This window comes from Nelumbo nucifera, chromosome 8 (assembly GCF_055504915.1).
Source record: "Nelumbo nucifera cultivar China Antique chromosome 8, China Antique-T2T, whole genome shotgun sequence".
Classification (NCBI taxonomy): domain Eukaryota; kingdom Viridiplantae; phylum Streptophyta; class Magnoliopsida; order Proteales; family Nelumbonaceae; genus Nelumbo; species Nelumbo nucifera.
This window is the reverse complement of record NC_142656.1, coordinates 7274232-7294481: the sequence shown is the minus strand read 5'-3', so window position 1 is coordinate 7294481 and position 20250 is coordinate 7274232. Positions and strand designations below refer to the sequence as shown.

Genomic DNA, 20250 nt, shown 5'->3' with positions numbered 1-20250 from the left:
CCCCCCAAAAAAAAAAAAAAAAACAAAAAAACCAATAAAATAAAAGCTACCAATAAGGAGTTTTGAGGAGAAAACTAGCAAAATCATGTATATGTGGTCAATTTCATGATTTCTGGGTGACTAATCTTGGTCAGGTTCAATTTTTTAAGACATATTTTTCTAGTTTTTTTGGTTTGAAGGAACAGGTTACCTCATCTTACAGGAATGTGGAAAATTTTGAAAAGTTGATGTCAGAAGCTTGTCATTTTTCTTGCAGCCCAAATTTAGTGTCCTTAGATAAGCTTCTTCGACGTCTACCCAATTAGACCAAGAATTTGTGAACCAACATGTTTTGAGAAAATTATGGTCATTTTATGAGTAGGATTTATTCCGTTCAAAATCAAGGCAAAATCACCCCCAAAAATATATTGTCAACATTCACTAGTATAAATTCAAAATACGTAACATTGAAACTACAGAAAGCAACTCTAGCTCCCAGAAACATGCTCAGATCAGATTTTTATATCAAAAAAAAAAAAAAAAACATGCTCAGATCCTCCTCATTCACAGATCTTGGACACTCAAACCTGGAGGAAGAAACTGCTTCAACTTATCTGTCTTCTCCGAGTCAAACACACAGAGTGTGTACAGGTACTTGGAGCAGCGGACCTTGAACTTATCCACATCTTTGCTTCTTTTGATTTTGACAGAACGTGCATCTTTCCTTCTTGCTGTCAGAAGGAAATCCTTGATCTCGTGGATCTGCTTCGGCATTTTCGCTGGATTTCAATGAAGAGAAGCACCCAATCGCCAGAAGTTGCACGTCCCGGCCCTTTATGAGTAGGATTTATTTCTCTAACAGAACTGCAGTCGTTCTATTTCAAGGCCTAAGAATTATTTGTGGATGCATGGTTTTGGTTGGATTGTGTGTGTTTTGGAGTTATTCAAAGTCCAAAGTTCATATCTAAGTTTCCTTATGAGTTTAGGTTTACCTTAGTCCTAATGCAATGGAGACGCTTCTACTTATATTTCAACTTTCAAGCTAAATTTGGAGTGGATAAAGGGAGATCCAAGTCCCTATTTTGAGTCCATAAATTGTAATTGTAATCATCAGAAGGCATTTGATGCATAAGAGTTGAAAGAATTGTGCTTCTGGAAACTTGCTCCAGCGCCTCTTCTCTCTCTTGTCTAATAATTCACTATTCTTTTCTTTGTCTTATTTATTGTGAATGCGGGAGCTTTCTCCATCTTTAGTTTTTTTCTAATTTCGTATTGTTGAGAATTTCTATCCAGCAACACTATCCTTCAGTCTAGCCAGCTGCATTTCATCTTTCACCATTATTTTCCATCTCACATCCCCACATTCTGCTGCATATTTATTGGGCCACCATCAGTTAATATTATCATATGATCATAATTTCTGATTGTCTGTAACCATATAACTTTAACATAATAAGAATATGCAAGTAGAGGATGATGTAAACAGATACCTAACTTCAATAACAAAACAATACACATTTTGCTCAAGACATGAGGTCCAGCTCTAAATCCAGTTAATGTTAAAAAGAACATAGATCAAGGATCCATAGCATGGAATGGGAAACCCAGATATTTGTATGTCAAGAATCTAATGTAAGTTGGGTAACAATGTAATGAGGTACCAACTTCCAGATATAGAACAACATCCACAATGTGCTCCAAAACACGAGGTCCAGCTATGTCTCCAGTCTTTGTCACATGTCCAATCTGAAATACATTTAAACAAAAAACTTAACTCCCCAAACAATAAGAGAAGTTCCAAGCTTCTAATACAATTCCAACATTGAATCAATATGCATAACAACATTCAAAGAATATCCCAGTGTCATTATTTTACCATCTAAATGCAGTTTCGCTTGGGGACTTTCCTAAATGGATGAAGCATCTGTGCCAGACACATCTGAAAACAACACTCCATGAATAATGTAACCTTTTCTCTTTTGTCCATGTCTACTTGACATAAATGAACAGCTGGTATATTGTGAATGCAATTTTCCTTATAGAACATTAACTACATAATAGAGATAAATAGTTAAATACAATTTTAGAATTCAAAAAAAAGACTGTTTTAATGGAATGTGCTTTTCTTTAGACATGTCCATGAGTTTTTTCATCTTGCCCAGTCAGATTTTCAACATGTGTTGAATTCCAATACCCTTGCCCATGTGCAAAAGCAGAAAAGATTGTGAATAAATAGTGGCATACTCTTTGAACAGTTTGGGAAGAAAGAAATGCAAGGATCTTCTTAGAGAAATCACAGTCAAAGAGAGTATTAATGAAGGGTGCCTTATCACCTCAGTGTTACCTAGGCGATGAGTTTTTTAAAATAAAAAATTTAAATCCTAGGGTAGTTCCCTAGGTTTCATAATATTCAACAGTAATCTTTAATAATAATTACCATAATCCCCATAAATAAGTATGAACCTCATATCAAAACATAGAAAATCAACATATTTATGAGAAGAAAAAGAAAGTATTCCTTGGTTTCTCTTTTGTTTTGATTGGATAAAATCTTCAAGTTCTTCCTTGCTTATCAGCTCAGGTTTTGAAGTCTTAAAGGATTCAAAACTACATGTGATGATTAAATAAGAAATAATAAAAAACTAGTATAAGAATTATAAAAAAAAATACTATAAGCCCACAAAATGAATAATTTAGTGTAAAAATATCTATTGAGATATTATAATATCATAAAAATATCATGTGGCACCTTATACAAAAACATGTAGGTGCTTGGGCAATGTGAACCACCAAGGGCACCTTATCACCTAGGTGACAACTTCATCATAATCAACTTTGGAAGAGTCAAACAGTGCAATAATTGTAAGAAATTGAGAGGTCTAAGCAACATAAATTTTGGCTGTAGAGGAATCAGAATGAAGATTCACATATTTAAGGAGCATTTTGAATGAAGGTCACTACAATAATACTGACATATTGACGAGAGCTTTCCTATCTGAATGGCTTCTCCTAATTCATGAAGTAAAAGATATGCATACTTATATTTTATTAATTACTAATTACAATAAGTCAATGGGATGAGCTCCCTCATGAAGAGACCCAAAAAGGGAAGAAAAACTGACCTACAAACTAGAGAATGGAACTAGGCTTGTCAAATTCTAGAAGATTCCTACTCAGATAATATTAACTGCATTCATGACACCATGGTATCCCTACATATCTTTAAAGGGTGTAATTTGATTTTGCCCTTCTGGATTCCTTTGATTAAATGCTTAAACAATCTCAGGTCAACTAGAAATCAAGCAACAATTGCATCCATGATACACTTGAAGCAAAGATAACTCACCACAAGAATAGGTATATTTGTCCTCTTAGCAAAGCACAGCAAAGCTGTAGTGCACTCCTTCACCTGTTAGAAATCAAGGAAAAGTGAGCTATTTTAGTGAGACAATTAGGATTAGCATATATAATCTCGAAACCACAATATAAAGTCTTCTTTTCAAAAATTTTAGCTCAGTTAAAGGTTGTGCTTTTTTTAGAAGAGGTAAAGTATCAATTCATTAAAATAGAAAGAAAAAACACCCATGTACAACTAGAGGCTGTACAATGGGAGAATACATAATACATTAGACCATTATCCCAGTTAAAGGTTGTGCTATTATCACAGCCAAAAACAAGAAAGAATCACCATTATAGAAGCATTATACTTATACTGCCAATATGTAATCATATTGAAGAAAAACAAATCAATTCAGCAAGCATGTAAAGAGCCACTATGTAATCATCATCCGAGTTAAAGGCTGTGCTGTTGTCACAGCCAAAAACAAGAAATAATCACCATTATAGAAGCAATATGCTTATACTGCCAATATGTAATCATATTGAAGAAAAACAAGTCAATTCTGCAAGCATGTAAAGAGCAAGCTGAAAATCAAGGATATTACAGTAGAAAAACTAAATTCACTAAGTACCAATCAAGTGAACTTGTATTGAAAGAGTTGACAGATGGCTTAACCCTTACTTTAACCAAACTTCTAAGTACACTCAAAACTAAATCACCCATCCTTATTCCATCAAGGGCAATTTCAGCATTACAAGTTATTACCTCAGCGAACTTACAACTTAAGAATGTTGAGGCTGCTTACAGCACGCTTACCTCATTTTTAAAGCTGAAAACTAAGAATAGGAGTTCTCCCATTTACAAAATTTGGAAAACCATCTCCTGACCTTGAAAATGAATTTTGCAGCTACTGACAAAAATGGAGGTTAACAAAGTTCACACACAGCACACCTTTTGTCACTATAGAATTTAGTTCATTTATCATGGCAAGGAACTTGAAAGCATTAATTCATTAATGAGCAAAGCTACAGAATGCATTGGAAAAGAGTTCTAGTGACCAGGAGATGGTTGGTTAAAGCATGATTTCCTACACTAATCAAGTCATATGACATGTGGAGAACCCAAAGAGTTCAAAAATCCAACCTGTGGGAGACCTCCAGGACTTCCAGTCACACCTTTCAAATAAACTGTCTGAATAGAATCAACAATTAAAGCCCGTGGACAGAGTTTTTGGACTTTTTCCAATATGTCCTGAAAAAGAACAAGACCACATATCATCCAATCTGAATCCATAATCTCTAGAACATTGTAAAAGGAAAAAAGTTGGGAACTTCTTTCATGATCCATCATTCATCTATAGATCATGGGACTATGTACCTAAAGTGATGCTGAAGACCTCACTATTGCATGTACATGCAAGTATTAAACAAATTTCACATGCATAAGTATCAAGCATTTCTTTGAGATATTGGCTAATTTTCATAAAATTCAAGCTGAATTTTGGTTTTGGCTACAAAAATCCAAGCTGGAGTTTGATTTTTGAAAAAAAAAATATCCTTCACAAATATGCACAGCTATGTAAATTTTTTTAAACTTTCAAAACTCATAGTATTGCATAGAGGCTTTCAAAAATAAATAGTATTTAATAAACAATTTTGCATATTTAGAAGATTAATGAGCTTTTGTTATCAGTAAAAAAACAAGTTTACCAAAATCAATGAGAAAAAAAGATGTGAGCTTTTAGGTAATATTTGGAAGCATGAAATCAGATACCTTCGAATTCTAATTAGATCTTATTGGTATAGGAGCTAATTTTTGTGTTTGAAGACTGATTAAACTATCATGTTGGAGTTGTTAACGAGAGTAGCTATTGCAGTTCTTCTATTTAAACATGGGGATGAGGACATAATTGTCGGTATGTAAGTTTTAAAATGTTAAAAGAGTAAAGGATATATTCATGCACACAACTATAAGTGATAAGTGTAAATCCAATTACTTTTTTTTTTATCAATAACACTTTCATTAATTCATCATTAGAAAATTTACAAGTGGAAGACAAACGCACTTATCTTCCAAGAGCCACAAAGAGCTTCAAGAAAGGAAAAAAGAAAAAAGACAATAGACACTAATGTTACAGCTTAGCCCAAAACAGTGAATCCCTTTCTGCCCCTTGTTTAGCTAAACCGTCAGCTAGGGAATTAGCCAATCTTTTAATCCAACATGTCTTAACTTCCATCTCCCTCACCAGCCACTTGAATTTCCTCCTCTCATTATTGTACTTCCATAAACCATTTTGATCTTTAGTCAGCCACCCTATCACCACCTATGAATCCCCTTCAATTATGAGTTTCTTGATGTTCAATTCCTTAGCTTTCCGGGCTCCTTCCATAACTGCAAAGATCTAAGCTCTAAGGGAGTCACCCACTCCAATTGAGCCTGAGAACATAGCATAGATGACCCCATTTTCATCCCTAAAAACACCCCCAATCCCCGATTGTCCCGAGTTCCCCCTACTACACCCATCAAAGTTTAATTTCAAGAATCCACTAGGTGGGGGGTCCAAGCCACACTCATTACTGACTTGGTCTGCGTGCAATTTGCAATTTCACCCCACTTCCTCAACATGTCATCCACAGTGTAATCTGTGAATAGTTACAAAGATTTCAGCCACTGTACCGCCCTAATATGTATGATAGCCCTCAGATCTGCTGCTCCTCTCTGAGTTTCTGAGAATATCCTGGAGTTTCTTTCTTCCCACAATGTCCAACCCTTAGTCCTCTCTACATTGTCCTTCCCCTTTTTATCCGCCACCTGCAAAGGAAGGGGAGAAAAGGCCTTGCAAGTCTGATGGGGGATTCCAACTGCATCCAAATAAGGAGAAAGCCCAATCCCAAATTGACCTCGCAAAGTGGCAAGACACCAGTAGGTGAAAACCAGTCTCCCCATCCGCTTTACACAGAACACACCACTGAGGTGACAAGCAAGTATTGGGTCTCTTCTTTTGGAGTAAATCACTAGTATTGATTCTTTCCAAATAGGCTTCCCAACAAAAACTACCAACCCTAGGGGGTATTGCTCTGCAACAAACCTCACCAACAGGGAAAGGGGGAAGGTTAGGACTGGTGGACTGACTTAAGACTTTGAAGAACGAAGCACAAGAGAAAGTGCCATTGGGGGTAGGTGTCCAAATTCTAGAATCCACCCTAGTGGGGTCTAAGACAACGTTATCAAGAAGTACAAAAAGGCTCGAAATACTGTCGAAGTCTAAGTCCCTCAAATCCCTTCTTAGACCCAAGTTCCACCCAATCCCAGAAGTGGAAGAGGATGGGGTGGTGAAAGACGAGATCGGCTCATTTTTCAAATCAGAAAGAGCATACAAAGACGGAAACTGATCCTTTAGAGGGGTGCTCCCCACCCAGGTTTGTTCCCAAAATTTTATGGAGTTACCGGAATTCAAGTCATACCTGATATTAGGGAAGAAAACTGATAGCAGGTCATGAATGGCTTTCCAAGGAGAATTGCTTGTGGTCCTAGCTCTGATTCCAGGGTTGTGCTCCAGCCCATGTATACTTGCCACTATTCTAGCCCATAGCTTCTCCTTCTCCATAGGAAATCTCCACAACCACTTCCCCAATAGAGTCATATTCCTTCTCCTAATACTCCCAAGCCCCAAACCACCACACGACTTACTCCTACACACTACCTCCTAGCTAACTCTATGATCCCTCTTCTCCTCTCCCGGTTCCCACAAAAAATCTCTCATTAGCTTCTCTAATCTGTTAGCAATCTTCACTGAGATTTTAAATACCGACATGAAAAAGATGGGTAAGTTAGCTAGCGTGAACTTAATTAGTGTAATTCTCCCACCAAGAGAGAGATAGTTCTTTTTCTAGGATACCAGTCTTTTTTCAAACCTTTCCATCACCGGGTTCCAAAAACTCTCTCTCATGGGATTATCACCCCTAAGTAGTTCAAAGGCCACCCCGAAACTTCACACCCCAGCACTTCAGCACTCTCCCTGATCTCTCCCTCCTCCAAATTCACCCCCACTACACAGCTTTTCCCAAGGTTAACCTTCAAATTGGACTTTTGCTCAAACAGTTGTATCACTGACTTCAAGTTCCTGATATACCTCACATTACCGCCTTCACAAAACAGAATCGTGTCATCAGCAAACTGTAAGTGAGTGAGGGGGGTTCCCAACCTCCCAACTCTCCAACCTCTAATGAGCCCCCTAGAATCTACTCTATGAATCAGTTTCCCCAAAACCTCCGCAATTAGAATGAACAAGAAAGGAGAAAGGGGGTCTCCTTGTCTTATACCCCTACTGGCTGGAAAGAAATCTACCACTGTCCCATTCACTAGCACTGAATAATGATAATTCCGAACACAACCCATGATCCACTTACACCATCTAGCCCCAAACCCAAATTTAGTCAAAACTTTCCTCAAGAAATCCCAGTCCACCAAGTCATAAGCCTTTTCCAAGTCCAGCTTACAGACCACTCCCTTCTTCTTATCCCTCTTAAAGTTCTCCACACTCTCATTAGCAATTAAAATCTGATCTGTAATTTGTCTTCCACTCACAAAAGCTCCTTGATAGTGTGCAATGATATCTGGCAGTACCTTCTTTAATCTCAAAGACAACACTTTTGCAATGATCTTATACAAGCTATTAACCAAGCTAATAGGCCTAAAATCCTTCGGGTGGGATGCATCTTTCTTTTTTGGAATTAAGGCTATAAATGTAGAGTTCACACCCGGATTGACAATTCCTCTCCTGAAAAACTCCTCAAACACCCGCAAGAGATCATCTTTCAAGATATCCCAACAGTCCTGATAAAAAGCCATTGTGAACCCATCCGGCCCTGGAGCTTTTGTTCTATCCATAGAAAACACAGCCTCCTTGATCTCTTCTAGATTAAAGCTTCTTTCCAACCTTCTCCTGTTCTCCACCCCTACATCTGGCCAATCCAAACCTTCTACCCACACCCTTCTACTCATAGGCCTTCTTAGAATAGATTTGAAGTGCTCCACACAGGCCCTGGAAATCTCCTCTTGTTGCACTAACTCAACTCCATCTACTACCAATTTGGAAATAAAGTTCTTCCTTCTCCTGCCATCTGCTAGAGAGTGGAAATACCTAGTGTTTCTGTCTCCCTCTCGCAACCATTTACACTGAGATTTTCGCCTCCAGCTAATTTCCTCCTTGTGCAGGCAGTCCTCTAACTGTCTTCTCAAGTCTCTCCTGAGATCATTGTCTTCCTCTCCAAATTCTCCCCTTTCCTCTTTAGAGTCAAGGCTTTCAATCTTATCCATCAGGTCTCCCTTTCTTTCTTCTATCCTCCCGAACTCCATCAAATTCCACTCCTTGATTCTTGCTTTCAAGAATTGTAGTTTCTTATGGAATCTCATTCCCTCCCATTCCACCAGCGGGTTACACTCGTGCCACCACTCCCTCACTTTGTTAGTAAACCCTGGATGAAGTAACCACATATTTTCAAATCTAAAGGGGGTAGGACCTCCACACCTTCTTTCCTCCTTACATAACACTATGGGCCAGTGATCCGAGGTCACCCTTGGGAGAGCTCTAGAAGCCAAGGTTCCCCAATGTTCTTCCCAATCCAAAGAGAACAAGAATCTATCCAGCTTAGAGAAAATGGGTCTAGATTGGAGATTTGACCATGTAAATGTCTTATGTGCTAGGGGAATCTCTTTAAGCTCAAAGGCATCCACAAAACTATTAAACTTCCTCATGCTTTTTGTCACCCTCTGGTTAACCTTATTGGACTCCTCCGAAAATCTGATCACATTGAAATCCCCACCCATGCACCAAGGCCCATCCCACAACCCTCTAACATCAGCAAGTTCCTCCCACAACTCCTTTCTCTCTCTGTAGTCATTCGGTCCGTAAACATTTGTGAGCACCCACATATAATCATCCTCTTGCTGCTTAAACTTCATGGACACTGAGTACTTTCCGATCAACTCCTCCAGACCTTCAACCACATCCCTCTTCCACATTGTTACATTCCCCCCAGAAGCACCCCACGATGGAGCAACCACCCAGCTAATCCCCCTGGCTTTCCATACACTCCTTGCCCACTTGTCATTAAACTCCATTCTCTTAGACTCTTGCAACAGCACAATGTCTGGGTCATACCGTCTTATTACCTCTTTTATTGTTGCTCTCTTCTTTGGACTCCCAATTCCCCTCACATTCCAACTAAGAATCTTCATTCCGCTTCTTTTTTTTAAAACCCCTTGCCACCTGTTATGATTCAGCCAGCCTTAGAATTCTATCTGTCTGAGATCGGCTAGGTAGAAAGAGGTAGAAAGGTGGAAGAAAGAGAGAAAGAGAGAAGGGGAAATTCTGGTTCGAACTGTAAGTGTCAACATAACCTTCTCCCAGTCAGCCAGACAAAACTTATATTATTAAAACTGATTGAAAAGACATATGTGCCCTTATTTAAGTTAGGAGCATTGGTTCCAACACAACATTACAGATCAACAACATTAATCTAGGTAAAAAGACAGAAATACCCCTACGCTAACACTCCCCCTCAAGCTGGTGAGTATATATCATATACTCCTAGCTTGTTACATATGTAGTCCACTCTTCCCCAACTCAAGCCTTTTGTAAATAAGTCAGCCCACTAATTTCCTATATTAACATGTGTAGTGTCTAATTCTCCATTCAGCACCTTCTCCCTTACAAAGTGGCAGTCAACTTCAATGTGCTTGGTTCTTTCATAAAACACCGGATTAGAGGAAATATGAACTGCAGCCCGATTATCACAATAGAGCTTCATTGGAGTGTTGATGTTGTACCCTACTTCCTGTAGAAGGTTCCTTAGCCACACTAATTCACAAGCGGTGTGCGCCATAGCCCTATATTCTGCTTCTGCACTGCTTCTTGCCACAACCGTCTGCTTCTTACTTTTCCATGTCACCAGGTTACCTCCCAGAAAAGTGCAATAGCCTGTAGTAGACCGCCTATCAGACATAGAACCGGCCTAGTCAGCATCAGAATACCCTTCTATTTCAAGTTTTTTGCCACTCTTGTATATTAGACCGCGACTCGGAGCCCCTTTTAGATACTTCACAATTCTCAGAACTGCATTCCATTGAGGAATCAGAGGTTTTTGCATGAACTGGCTTACCACACTAACCGCAAATGAGATGTCTGGTCTAGTAATGGTTAGGTAGTTCAGTCTGCCCACAAGTCGTCGGTATCTGCCAGGGTCTTCAAACACTTCACCTATATCACTGCTTAGCTTGGTATTTGTGTCCATGGGTGTTTCAGCTGGTTTGGCACCCAACAAGCCTGTTTCTTCCAGCAAATCAAGCACATATTTTCTCTGGCACTGGTTAATACCATACTTGGATCTTGCTACCTCTATCCCCAAGAAGTATTTCAGCTTACCAAGATCCTTTGTCTGAAAATGATCCTACAGATAAGTCTTCAGCCTGTCAATACCCATGTTATCATTTCCAGTAATAACAATATCATCTACATACACCACCAACAGTATTTTTCCGCCCGGAGAGTTATGACTAAATACAGAATGGTCAACTTTGCACTGTTTCATACCAAACTTCTTTACCACCTCACAGAACCTACCAAATCATGCTCGAGGAAACTGCTTAAGCCCATACATAGCCTTCCTTAGTCTGTACACCTTACCATCCTCCCCCTGAGCAACAAACCCTGGAGGTTGCTCCATGTAGACCTCCTCGAGTAAGTCACCATGCAAAAAGGCATTCTTGATATCAAGCTGATATAGTGGCCACTCATACATGGCTGCAAGAGAGATCACAACACAAACTGACCCTATCTTAGCAACCGGTGAGAAGGTCTCTGTGTAGTCAATACCATAGGTTTGGGAGTACCCTTTTGGAACCAATCGCGCTTTCAGGCGTTCAACACTACCATCAGGCAGATACTTAACCATATAAACCCATTTACAACCAACAGCTTGCTTCCCAGGAGGAAGAGCAGTGAGGTCCCAAGTATGATTATGATGAAGGGCAGAGAGTTCTTCTTCCATGGCTCGGCACCACCTTGGAGAGGCAAGGGCTTCCTGGACATCCTTAGGGACAACAATTGATGATAACAAGGTGACAAACTGGCGATGGGAAGCGGAAAGGTGAGTAAGTGAAACATAATTAGAAATAGGATGAAAGGTGCAAGCGCGTTTACCTTTCCGCAAAGCAATGGGGAGGTCAAGCTCAGATAGGTGGGCGTTCAACAGGTGGTGGCACTGGAGGTAAGGGTTTGGTCACGGCTGGAACCAAGGGAAGAGGGTCGACAACGGGAAGTGGAAGAGAAGGAAGTGATGAGGAGGAGGAAGCATCACCGGACCCCAAAAAGAACGGAGTAGACTCAAAGAAGGTGACATCAGCACACACAAAGGACCGTCGAGAACTAGGATGGTAACACCTAAACCCTTTCTGGGTCCGAGAATAGCCAAGGAAGATGCACTTAAGAGAATGGGCATCGAACTTGTCATTCCCGGGACCCAGATTATGGACGAAGCAGACACACCCGAATACCCTCTGCGTAAGAGGAAACAGAGACAAAGCGGGAAACAAGACCTGAAACGGAGAATGACCATCAAGGATGAACGTGGGTATCCGATTAATCAGAAAGCACGAGGTAAGCACTGCATCACTCCAAAAGGGTTTGGGAACATGCATGTGATGCATGAGGGATCTTGCTGTTTCCAGAAGATGGCGATTCTTTCTCTCAGCCACCCCGTTTTGTTGTGGGGTGTAGGTACATGAGGTCTGATGTATAATGCCGTGTTGGTCCAGGTATTCCTGAAATGATGAGGATAAATATTCGCGGCCATTATCAGAACGGAAAACTTTGATGTGGGTACCAAATTGGTTACGAATCTCAGCATAAAATTTCTGAAAAATGGTAAACAATTCACTTCTTTCTTTCATTAGATAGAACCACGTCATCCTTGAAAAATCATCTACAAAAATGACAAAATATTTGTATCCATTATATGACATCACTTTATAAGGACCCCAAACATCTGAATGAATTAAAGAAAAAGGACTCGACACACGGTTATCAACCCTATAACTAAAGGGAACACGATGGTGTTTCCCAAACTGACACGACTCACAATCCAAAACAGAAAGCTGACTCAAGGACGTAACCAAAGACTTCAAGACTTTTAGCAACGGATGACCAAATCGGCAGTGCCACTGGAGAGGAGAAAGGGATGACTGGAGAGTTGTTGAAGTTCTACCACCACCACCGTCAAGATAATACAGTCCACCAGCTTCATGCCCTCCACCAATCTTCATCCCCGTCTTGATATCCTGAAAAACACACATAGAAGGATAAAAGGTAATGGAACAGTTAAGTGATTTGGTCAGCTTACTAACAGACATAAGATTAAAAGGCAATTTAGGGACATACAAAACTGAGGAGAGGGATACAGGATCTAGGTCAACATTACCAACACCACAAATTGAGGATGTGGAACCATTAGCAAGGGTGATAGATTGTGATGTTGAGCAATGAGATAAGGATGAAAACACACCTGGAGTTCCAGTCATGTGATCAGAGGCTCCAGAGTCAATGATCCAGGGATTGGGTGTGGATGCCAGACAAGCCATACCTGAGTGAGCAAAAGTCGTCGTGTTCTGCTGTGATTGGATAAACCTCTCATATTCATCACGGGGAACACTCACCATCTCTTTCACGGGACCATCTGTGGGTGTAGGAAGTATCTGATCAGATGAATGATTCTCCTGTCTAAAGCTGAAGCTTGAGTCACTGGTCACGGCATGATTGGCCCAGGTTGAGGGTGGACCATGTAGATCATAACAATAGTTAATGGTATGTCCATCCATACCACAATGAGTGCACTTCCTCGGGCCTGAGCCACGGGCTCCCCCTGAATCTCTGCCCCCAGTACGACCACCACCACGATTATAAGTAGGCCCACCATTGCCACTTCGGCCATACACAGAACCACTACCACCACCACGGCCAGACTGAGCTCCCCTAGCTCCACCTCGAGTACCATGGCCTCTCGATACAGCAAAGGCAGATCTATTTGAGATATTAGAGTTCTTAGTAGATCCGATAAAAATCCTCCGAAGTCGAGCAAATACCTCTTCCAAGGAGGGAAGAGCTGATCCTCCTAATATCTGAGCCCGTACTGGTTCATATTTAGACTTCAGTCCCACCAAAAATCTAGTCACATCAAGTTGTTCTCTTTGTTGCTGCTGAATCTTGACATCAGAAGTGAGAGGGTGATAGACATTCAACTCATTACGTATGTTTCTCATGTTGGCATAGTACTCCTCAAGACTCTGATTGCCCTGTTGCAGGTTAAAGTACTCTTGATACAACTGATACACTCTGGTTGTATTGTCCTGACCCGAATACAATTTCTTCGCATGGTCCCACACATCTTTGGCAGTGTCAAGAAACATGAAGTTTACACTAATCCTGGGTTCCATACTATTCCACAACCATGTGATGATCTGAGCATCCTCTTGCTCCCAGTCTTCATACTCGTGAGAGTCAGTGGAGGGTTTCTCCTCTCTTATGTGTTTTACCTTCTTCTTTGCCTTCAGAAAGACTTCGACAGATTTAGCCCAAGGCACATAATTCTCTCCATTTAATTTAATGGAGGTCATCTGAACATTCAAGTAGTCTATAGGCACCATCACACTAGGTTTACAATCACTGTTATCTCCCATTATGTTATCACCGATTCTGCACACTTGTTGAATTCTATTACCACTGAATTTTGCACACTGCACACAACTAGATCACACCTGTCACACTGGTTTCAGCACTTGTTGTTGCTGAAAAGTGTGCTCATTACACCACAAACCCTACTCCTACGACTACCTGAAATCTCACCACTATATGATTATAACTCTTCCTTCGAAATACACAAAAACCAGCATAAACCCTAGCACATTACTGTCTGAAACCCTAGCATATGGTCTGAAGCACACTTCCTATTTGATCCATAACAGATATCATGCACCGAGATCTCTTACCTTATCACTGAAGTAACAACCACACGAGCAAGAAATCAGTCCACACACGACAGCCACTGCACCACACAGATCGGCCCTCTATTCTTCATCGATTAGGGGAGGGCGATCTTAGAAACCACAGCAACCGACCACACACGACCTGACTAGAGGCATAGAAACCTCCAAGGGAAGAGGGCGATCACTCCTTTTCAGCCCTTTCCCTTATCTCCAGTCGAATGCAGAAAAAAAGGAGAAACCCTAGATAGGGTGCGTAGAGAATAGAAATCTAGGCAGATTCAATCAGCTCTGATACCATGTTATGATTCAGGTTTTACTCCATTCAATAAAATGGAAGCTGAACAAAGGTCTCCCCAAAAGGCACCTCCTAGTGATCCTCCACACATCAAAGCAATGGCTTCAGCAGTTTCTTACTTCCACAAGTGAAAGGGAAGACCTAAGAGACGTACCAGCACTCCATCTTCAACAAAGAAATCTTTGGAGTTTGATCCCGGACACCATCTTGATACTGTGAAATTTCCAAGTTTAGCTTGGATATTTAATGGCTCAACTTCTACTCTATTCTCAAGCAGATCCAGCAAAGCCTCGTCCTTCTCAAAAGGTGTTAAAACAAACGTGCTCTTCAACTTTAACTTGCTGTTAACAGATCTGCAACTTTCCTCCAATCTAGAATGTGAGCTGAAGCTTTAACTATCAGTTTACTTTCCCAATCACCTCTCTGTAATGTTTACTCTCATTCTGTATTTACCTGCCCCAGCTATCACTAAAAGAGTCTCTTGCTTATTATTGCTCACCAAACTATTAGAACTGCTTATCCTCCTTTTTACTGTTACTTCTCTTTTAGCACCCAAGCGTTGCAGCAGTTCACATAAGGTGCCATGAACTGCCTTCCAGCCCTGACTCTTCCTTCCTTCTGGGAAGCAGACCATCTGCTTTCTACCCTTGCCAAAAAATTCTGTCAAAGAGATAAAATAACCTTTAAGGTTTCTCTTACACTCTACAACAAACCTTCTTCCAGTTTCTGAGAGAAGCTCTTTCCAACTATTTTGTTTGCCTTTGTTACTTGCACCTTCCACAAACTCCTTGAAGCCTTCAATTACCCCCAAACCTTCTAACAGCACCATCCCTCTCTTTGCTTCCCTGATTTTCAAGCTCAACTGACCATTTAATTTCAGTTCCTCAAATAGGAGCTCCTTAGAATCAATCTTCAAAGCTTTTTTCCAACGGCCTACCTCCACAAATTCTCCCATCTTCAATTACTTATTAATCGGAGCAAAAATTTTAGATACAAGTGGGCCTTTCAGAGGTATAACAAAGGGGAATGACCACTTATCTGATTAATGTCAGAAATAATTGATAAAATTTTGGGTTTCCAAACACCGCCATAGTTTCTGAGGGCAATATTGGAATTTTGGGTATGTGCAATGATTTTAAAAGGATGGCTGATAGTTGGCTTCTGCAGATAGCATGTTTCCCCTATGACTTGAGATCAAAGAGAACACTTTTTCAGGATGCCATAGTTGGGCTGTTTATGTTTTGTACCTTGGTATTACCACTGATATTTGAAAAGGATAGATGAGATAGTTGGCTTCCGCAGATGGCACATTCCCCCTATGACTTGAGGACAAAGAGGACATATTTTCAGGAGGCATGGTTCTTTGTAACCTTGGTATTACCACAGACACTAATGTAACAAAGGAGGGAGAGACAGAAGAGTGTTAAAGACTTTTTTCCATCTTCCCTCAGTCACACATAGATTTATTTGGACACTACAGTCTACATATTAGAAAAGGTATCTTTCTTTACATGGACAGCTTTTTCAGAAAAAACACACACCAGTAATCAAAGTTAACATTCAAAATGAATGTTCTTCAATTGGGGAAAGCAGATGACAAAAGTATCTTCCTTTTCATTACCCTTTCAGACTTTCATTAGAGATAAATTAAACTGAAATACCGAAGTCAACCCTTATTAGATAAGGTTGATCCAATAAACATCAAACATTACAGCATTGCCCAATAAAGTCTCACACTTAACACTCCCTTGTTTTGCTAGGGTGTCAGCAAAACTATTTGCTGATCTCCTTACCCACTTGAACTAAACACCCACCCCTCCCTTGTTATGCTGTAATGTTTGATGTTTATTGGATCAGCTGTCTATATTGCCAAATTCCCAGCTGCCCTGATTGCATCCACCCAATTACCAACTTGGAGTCTCCCTCTATCTCAATCCGCTGTAGCCCCAATTGTTTAGCCAGTTTTACACCTTGATGTAGTGCCAAGATTTCCGCTCTTAAGGAATCTCCAACTCCTACTAGACCTGAAAACAGAGCCATTATCTTGCCAAGATTTCAGACTTTCATTATGGAGCCACATTGATGCAGGAGCTGAAGATTCAAAATTGGAATTTTATGATATTTTATGTATTTCTGTATTTTTTGGACAGTAGGGGTGTTTTTAGAGTCGTTGCATAAGTAGGATTAGAGTTATTGAGTCTTCTTCGAATTGAAATAGGATATGACAACTTGGTTTGAGTCCTACTAGGATTGTTGAGTCTAATAGTTTGACTCCTAAGACTATTAGAGTCTAAAAGTTTGACTCCTAGGATTATTATGAGTTTAGAGTCTATAAATATGTATGGACGTTTTACAAAGGCAATGAAGTTTATTGAGTTTTCTTCAGCTTATGCTAGCTACGGTGAGTGATTCCCATCCCTAGAGTGATTCTAGGAATCCTGTGAGTGATTCCAGGTAGTTTCTCCCTTCCTTCTCTCCCTATTTTTTCTCTTATTCCTTCAAGAAACCATTACAGCCATCAACAGCCATAAAATTCTGATCCAAGAAGACCATTCACATTCTCTAAGGACTAGAACTGAGCTGGTCCTACATCAGTTGGTATCAGAGCTAGTGGTTTATTCACTATGCTCTAACAAAGTGACCGATTCTATAGGCCTAGGGTATCTTCTAGACAATCTTACAAGTCTAGAATCAGTGATGATTGGGTTTCTGAACCATATGAAGGGTCTTTGGTTGACTTATTTGAGAAGATGGTGGAAGAAAACAGATCTAATAATGTTAGGTATAGGAGTAAGGTTTTCAAACATGTTAGAAGAGAGGGAAATACCAGATTTCAAAGGAGATGATGATCCACAAGCATTCTTTGATTGGGTTGCTGAACTAAAGAATATTTTGATTGGCATGATATGTTTGACAAACAAAGGATTAGATTTGCGTGCATGAAGCTGACAGATCATGCTAAAGTATGGTGGAGAACTGAGCAACAACTAGAAAATAGAAGTGATGATCCAATTAGTACATGGGCAGAGATGAAGAGGTCTTTGCAAGAAAAGTACATCCTACTAGACTTCCATGATGATCTATATATGGAGTTGACTAATTTCGAGCAAAAGAAGAAGCAACAGGTTACAACAAAGAACTTGAAGTCAATGGGAAGAAGGTACAAAGTTGAAAAGAAAGTAAATGATTCCTTGCATGTTGATGCCTATCCTATAGCTGAAATTGAGGATGAAGCTAAAGAAGAAGAATTTCAAGCTATAGAAATTGTAGATATTAAAAATCAAGAGGGTGCAGGCCAAGAAAAAACATTAATTGTTGGAGTTTCCAACACCCATGATCAGCCTGAGGTTAATGATCAAGAAGAAATAGAAGAGGAGCAAGTTAAAAAAAAAATCATGTGCAAAATACAAATTTGTTGACTGTAGTAGATCCTAATAAGAAAGTAAGTGACTTTATCTTTCAAGTTCAAATAGAACTAATTCAAGAATTACAACCTGACAGCACAAGTTCCACCAACATCAACAATGGAAGGAGTCTTAGAGTTTGTTGAAGAACTAAGGATAGCAGAACACATAGAGATGGTGATTCCTAAGCTAGAGGTCGAAGGAAAGGTTCCAAATGTTGCAGTTAAGAGTTTGGATAAGCGAGGTGAAGATTCATCACAATGGTTGGTTGATGAATTAAGTGTTCAAAAAACTAATGTTATTGATGATTTAACAAAGATGGTTAGGGAAGGCAGTGTTTCAGAAATACATTTCTTTCAAGATCCTTTTCTAGTTCTGTGCGTGGCCTCTACTCTACAGTCCAAGCAGGTAGTTGTGGGAAGTCCTACTCCTTTGTAGTTGGGGCACCCTATGAGTGATTCCAGGTATTTTCTCTCTTATTCTTTCAAGAAACCATTACAGCCATCAACAGCCATAAAATTCTGATCCAAGAAGACCATTCACATTCTCTAAGGACTAGAACTGAGCTGGTCCTACATCACACATTTTGACAAAGCTTGGCATACATTGGGCAGTCCTGGAAGCATTCATGACTTAATTCAGATATGGCTATATTATTGAACTTGCTTCCTTTAGCAATATGCTTGACTATTTGAAAGAAACAAACCAATGCATCTTTGGTAACAGAAGATCCATCAATAATGTTGTTATATCTAAGAGTTCAGCATTACCTCTTTTTTTTTATTTTGCCTTCATCCAATAGATTTTTTAACTTTGAAGCAGTGTTTACCAGAATGGATGATTGAACTGGTGACCAGGTGAGCTTTCCAGGTCCCAGTTATTCGATGGTTTTCATGGGTTGAACAATCTAAAAGGCCAGTTAAACAGTAAAATCATGACCTTTTGATTTTTCCGCTTTACGCCTGATCTGTCCCAAGGAAAGAATGTCGGATACAAACACATTTTTTTACCCCAACCACTTTAAAAATGCAGAGAACTCATTTAGAAGCCTCTTGTGGCCTTGCCCCACCACCCAAAACATCACTCTGTTGATGCATCTTTGATAGTATCAGTTATCAAATAGAAACAACCAATAAAGCTTAAATTTGAGAATACTTTTCTAAGGATTGGCAGATGAGCACCTATCACATAAGACACTAGATGCATCCATCAATTTTATCTAACTTGCTCTAATTCTATATGCAACATTATTCTCAATCTCTCAACCAAGGTAACGAAAGAGGCCACATTGAGACATCTCTTAGTCTCCAATCTCAAGTTACCCTGATTTCCGCTCCTATTACTACTAAATTTGCATTGCGTGTATCCTATTGTAGTGATTTAGTCATCATTTTTAAAACCTCCATGGATATAATTTTAATCCTTCTTTAGATTCATAAATTAATACTATGTCATCAACAAACAAAATGAACCAGGGACCACATCATAAATATGTTTGATCAATTCATCCATGACTGCCGAACAATCCAAAATGAGTACAAAGAAACAAAGTATTCCCAATTTGTAACTTGAATACATAAACAGTAGTAAGGCAGTTTGCCAAATGACATTATCGATTTCATGTTTCCACAAATAATATTTATGGCGAAAGTTGAAAATCTTAAGGAAAAAATAAAAAAGCTAAAGCTTCAACCTCAATATCAGTACTTGAATATAAGAAAAGTTCCTCAGTTCCAATTCTCATACGGTCAGCTCGGTTACCAATTTGCTCAATACTCTGTCATATCAAATGGAAATAATCAAACATCTTAACTTATTCAAGTTATCAATTTGACCAATACTCTGTCAATGAAAACAGCATACATCCTGATAATGATTACAAGTTCCATCACTTTAAATACATAAAATTGAATTTATCAAACAAAGTCCATAAAACTGAATTAAATAGGCATATTGTTAACCTAACTAATTAAAACATATTTACTAGCCACTAAATATGATAAAAATGTGTGCATGTGTGTGTGAGAGAGGGAGAGAGAGAGAGAGAGAGAGAGAGAGAGAGAGAAATCAAGAACCTCTCAACCACTAACCACAAAAAAAAAACTACAAATTTGAAAAAATGAGAATAAAGAAAAAAAAATCATGGTTTTAAAAATAACAATAGAATAAGAAGAGGATAACAAGTAGGGGAA

The 20250-nt window shown here is 39.4% G+C and overlaps 1 protein-coding gene and 1 pseudogene across 1 annotated transcript in view; both read right to left on the bottom strand.

Annotated features, from left to right (window-relative positions):
- Window positions 1-20250, bottom strand: part of LOC104588248 (DNA repair protein RadA-like protein) — a 48528-nt gene that overhangs the window by 14387 nt on the left and 13891 nt on the right. Inside the window, exons 5-8 of the mRNA XM_010246100.3 lie at window positions 19752-19835; window positions 4463-4570; window positions 3326-3388; window positions 1645-1725 (exon numbers count right to left, since the gene is read on the bottom strand). Coding sequence (XP_010244402.1) covers window positions 1645-1725; window positions 3326-3388; window positions 4463-4570; window positions 19752-19835 — 336 coding nt within the window. The remainder of the gene's footprint in view (window positions 1-1644; window positions 1726-3325; window positions 3389-4462; window positions 4571-19751; window positions 19836-20250) is intronic.
- On the bottom strand, window positions 423-890 carry LOC104588247 (large ribosomal subunit protein eL38z/eL38y pseudogene; annotated as a pseudogene).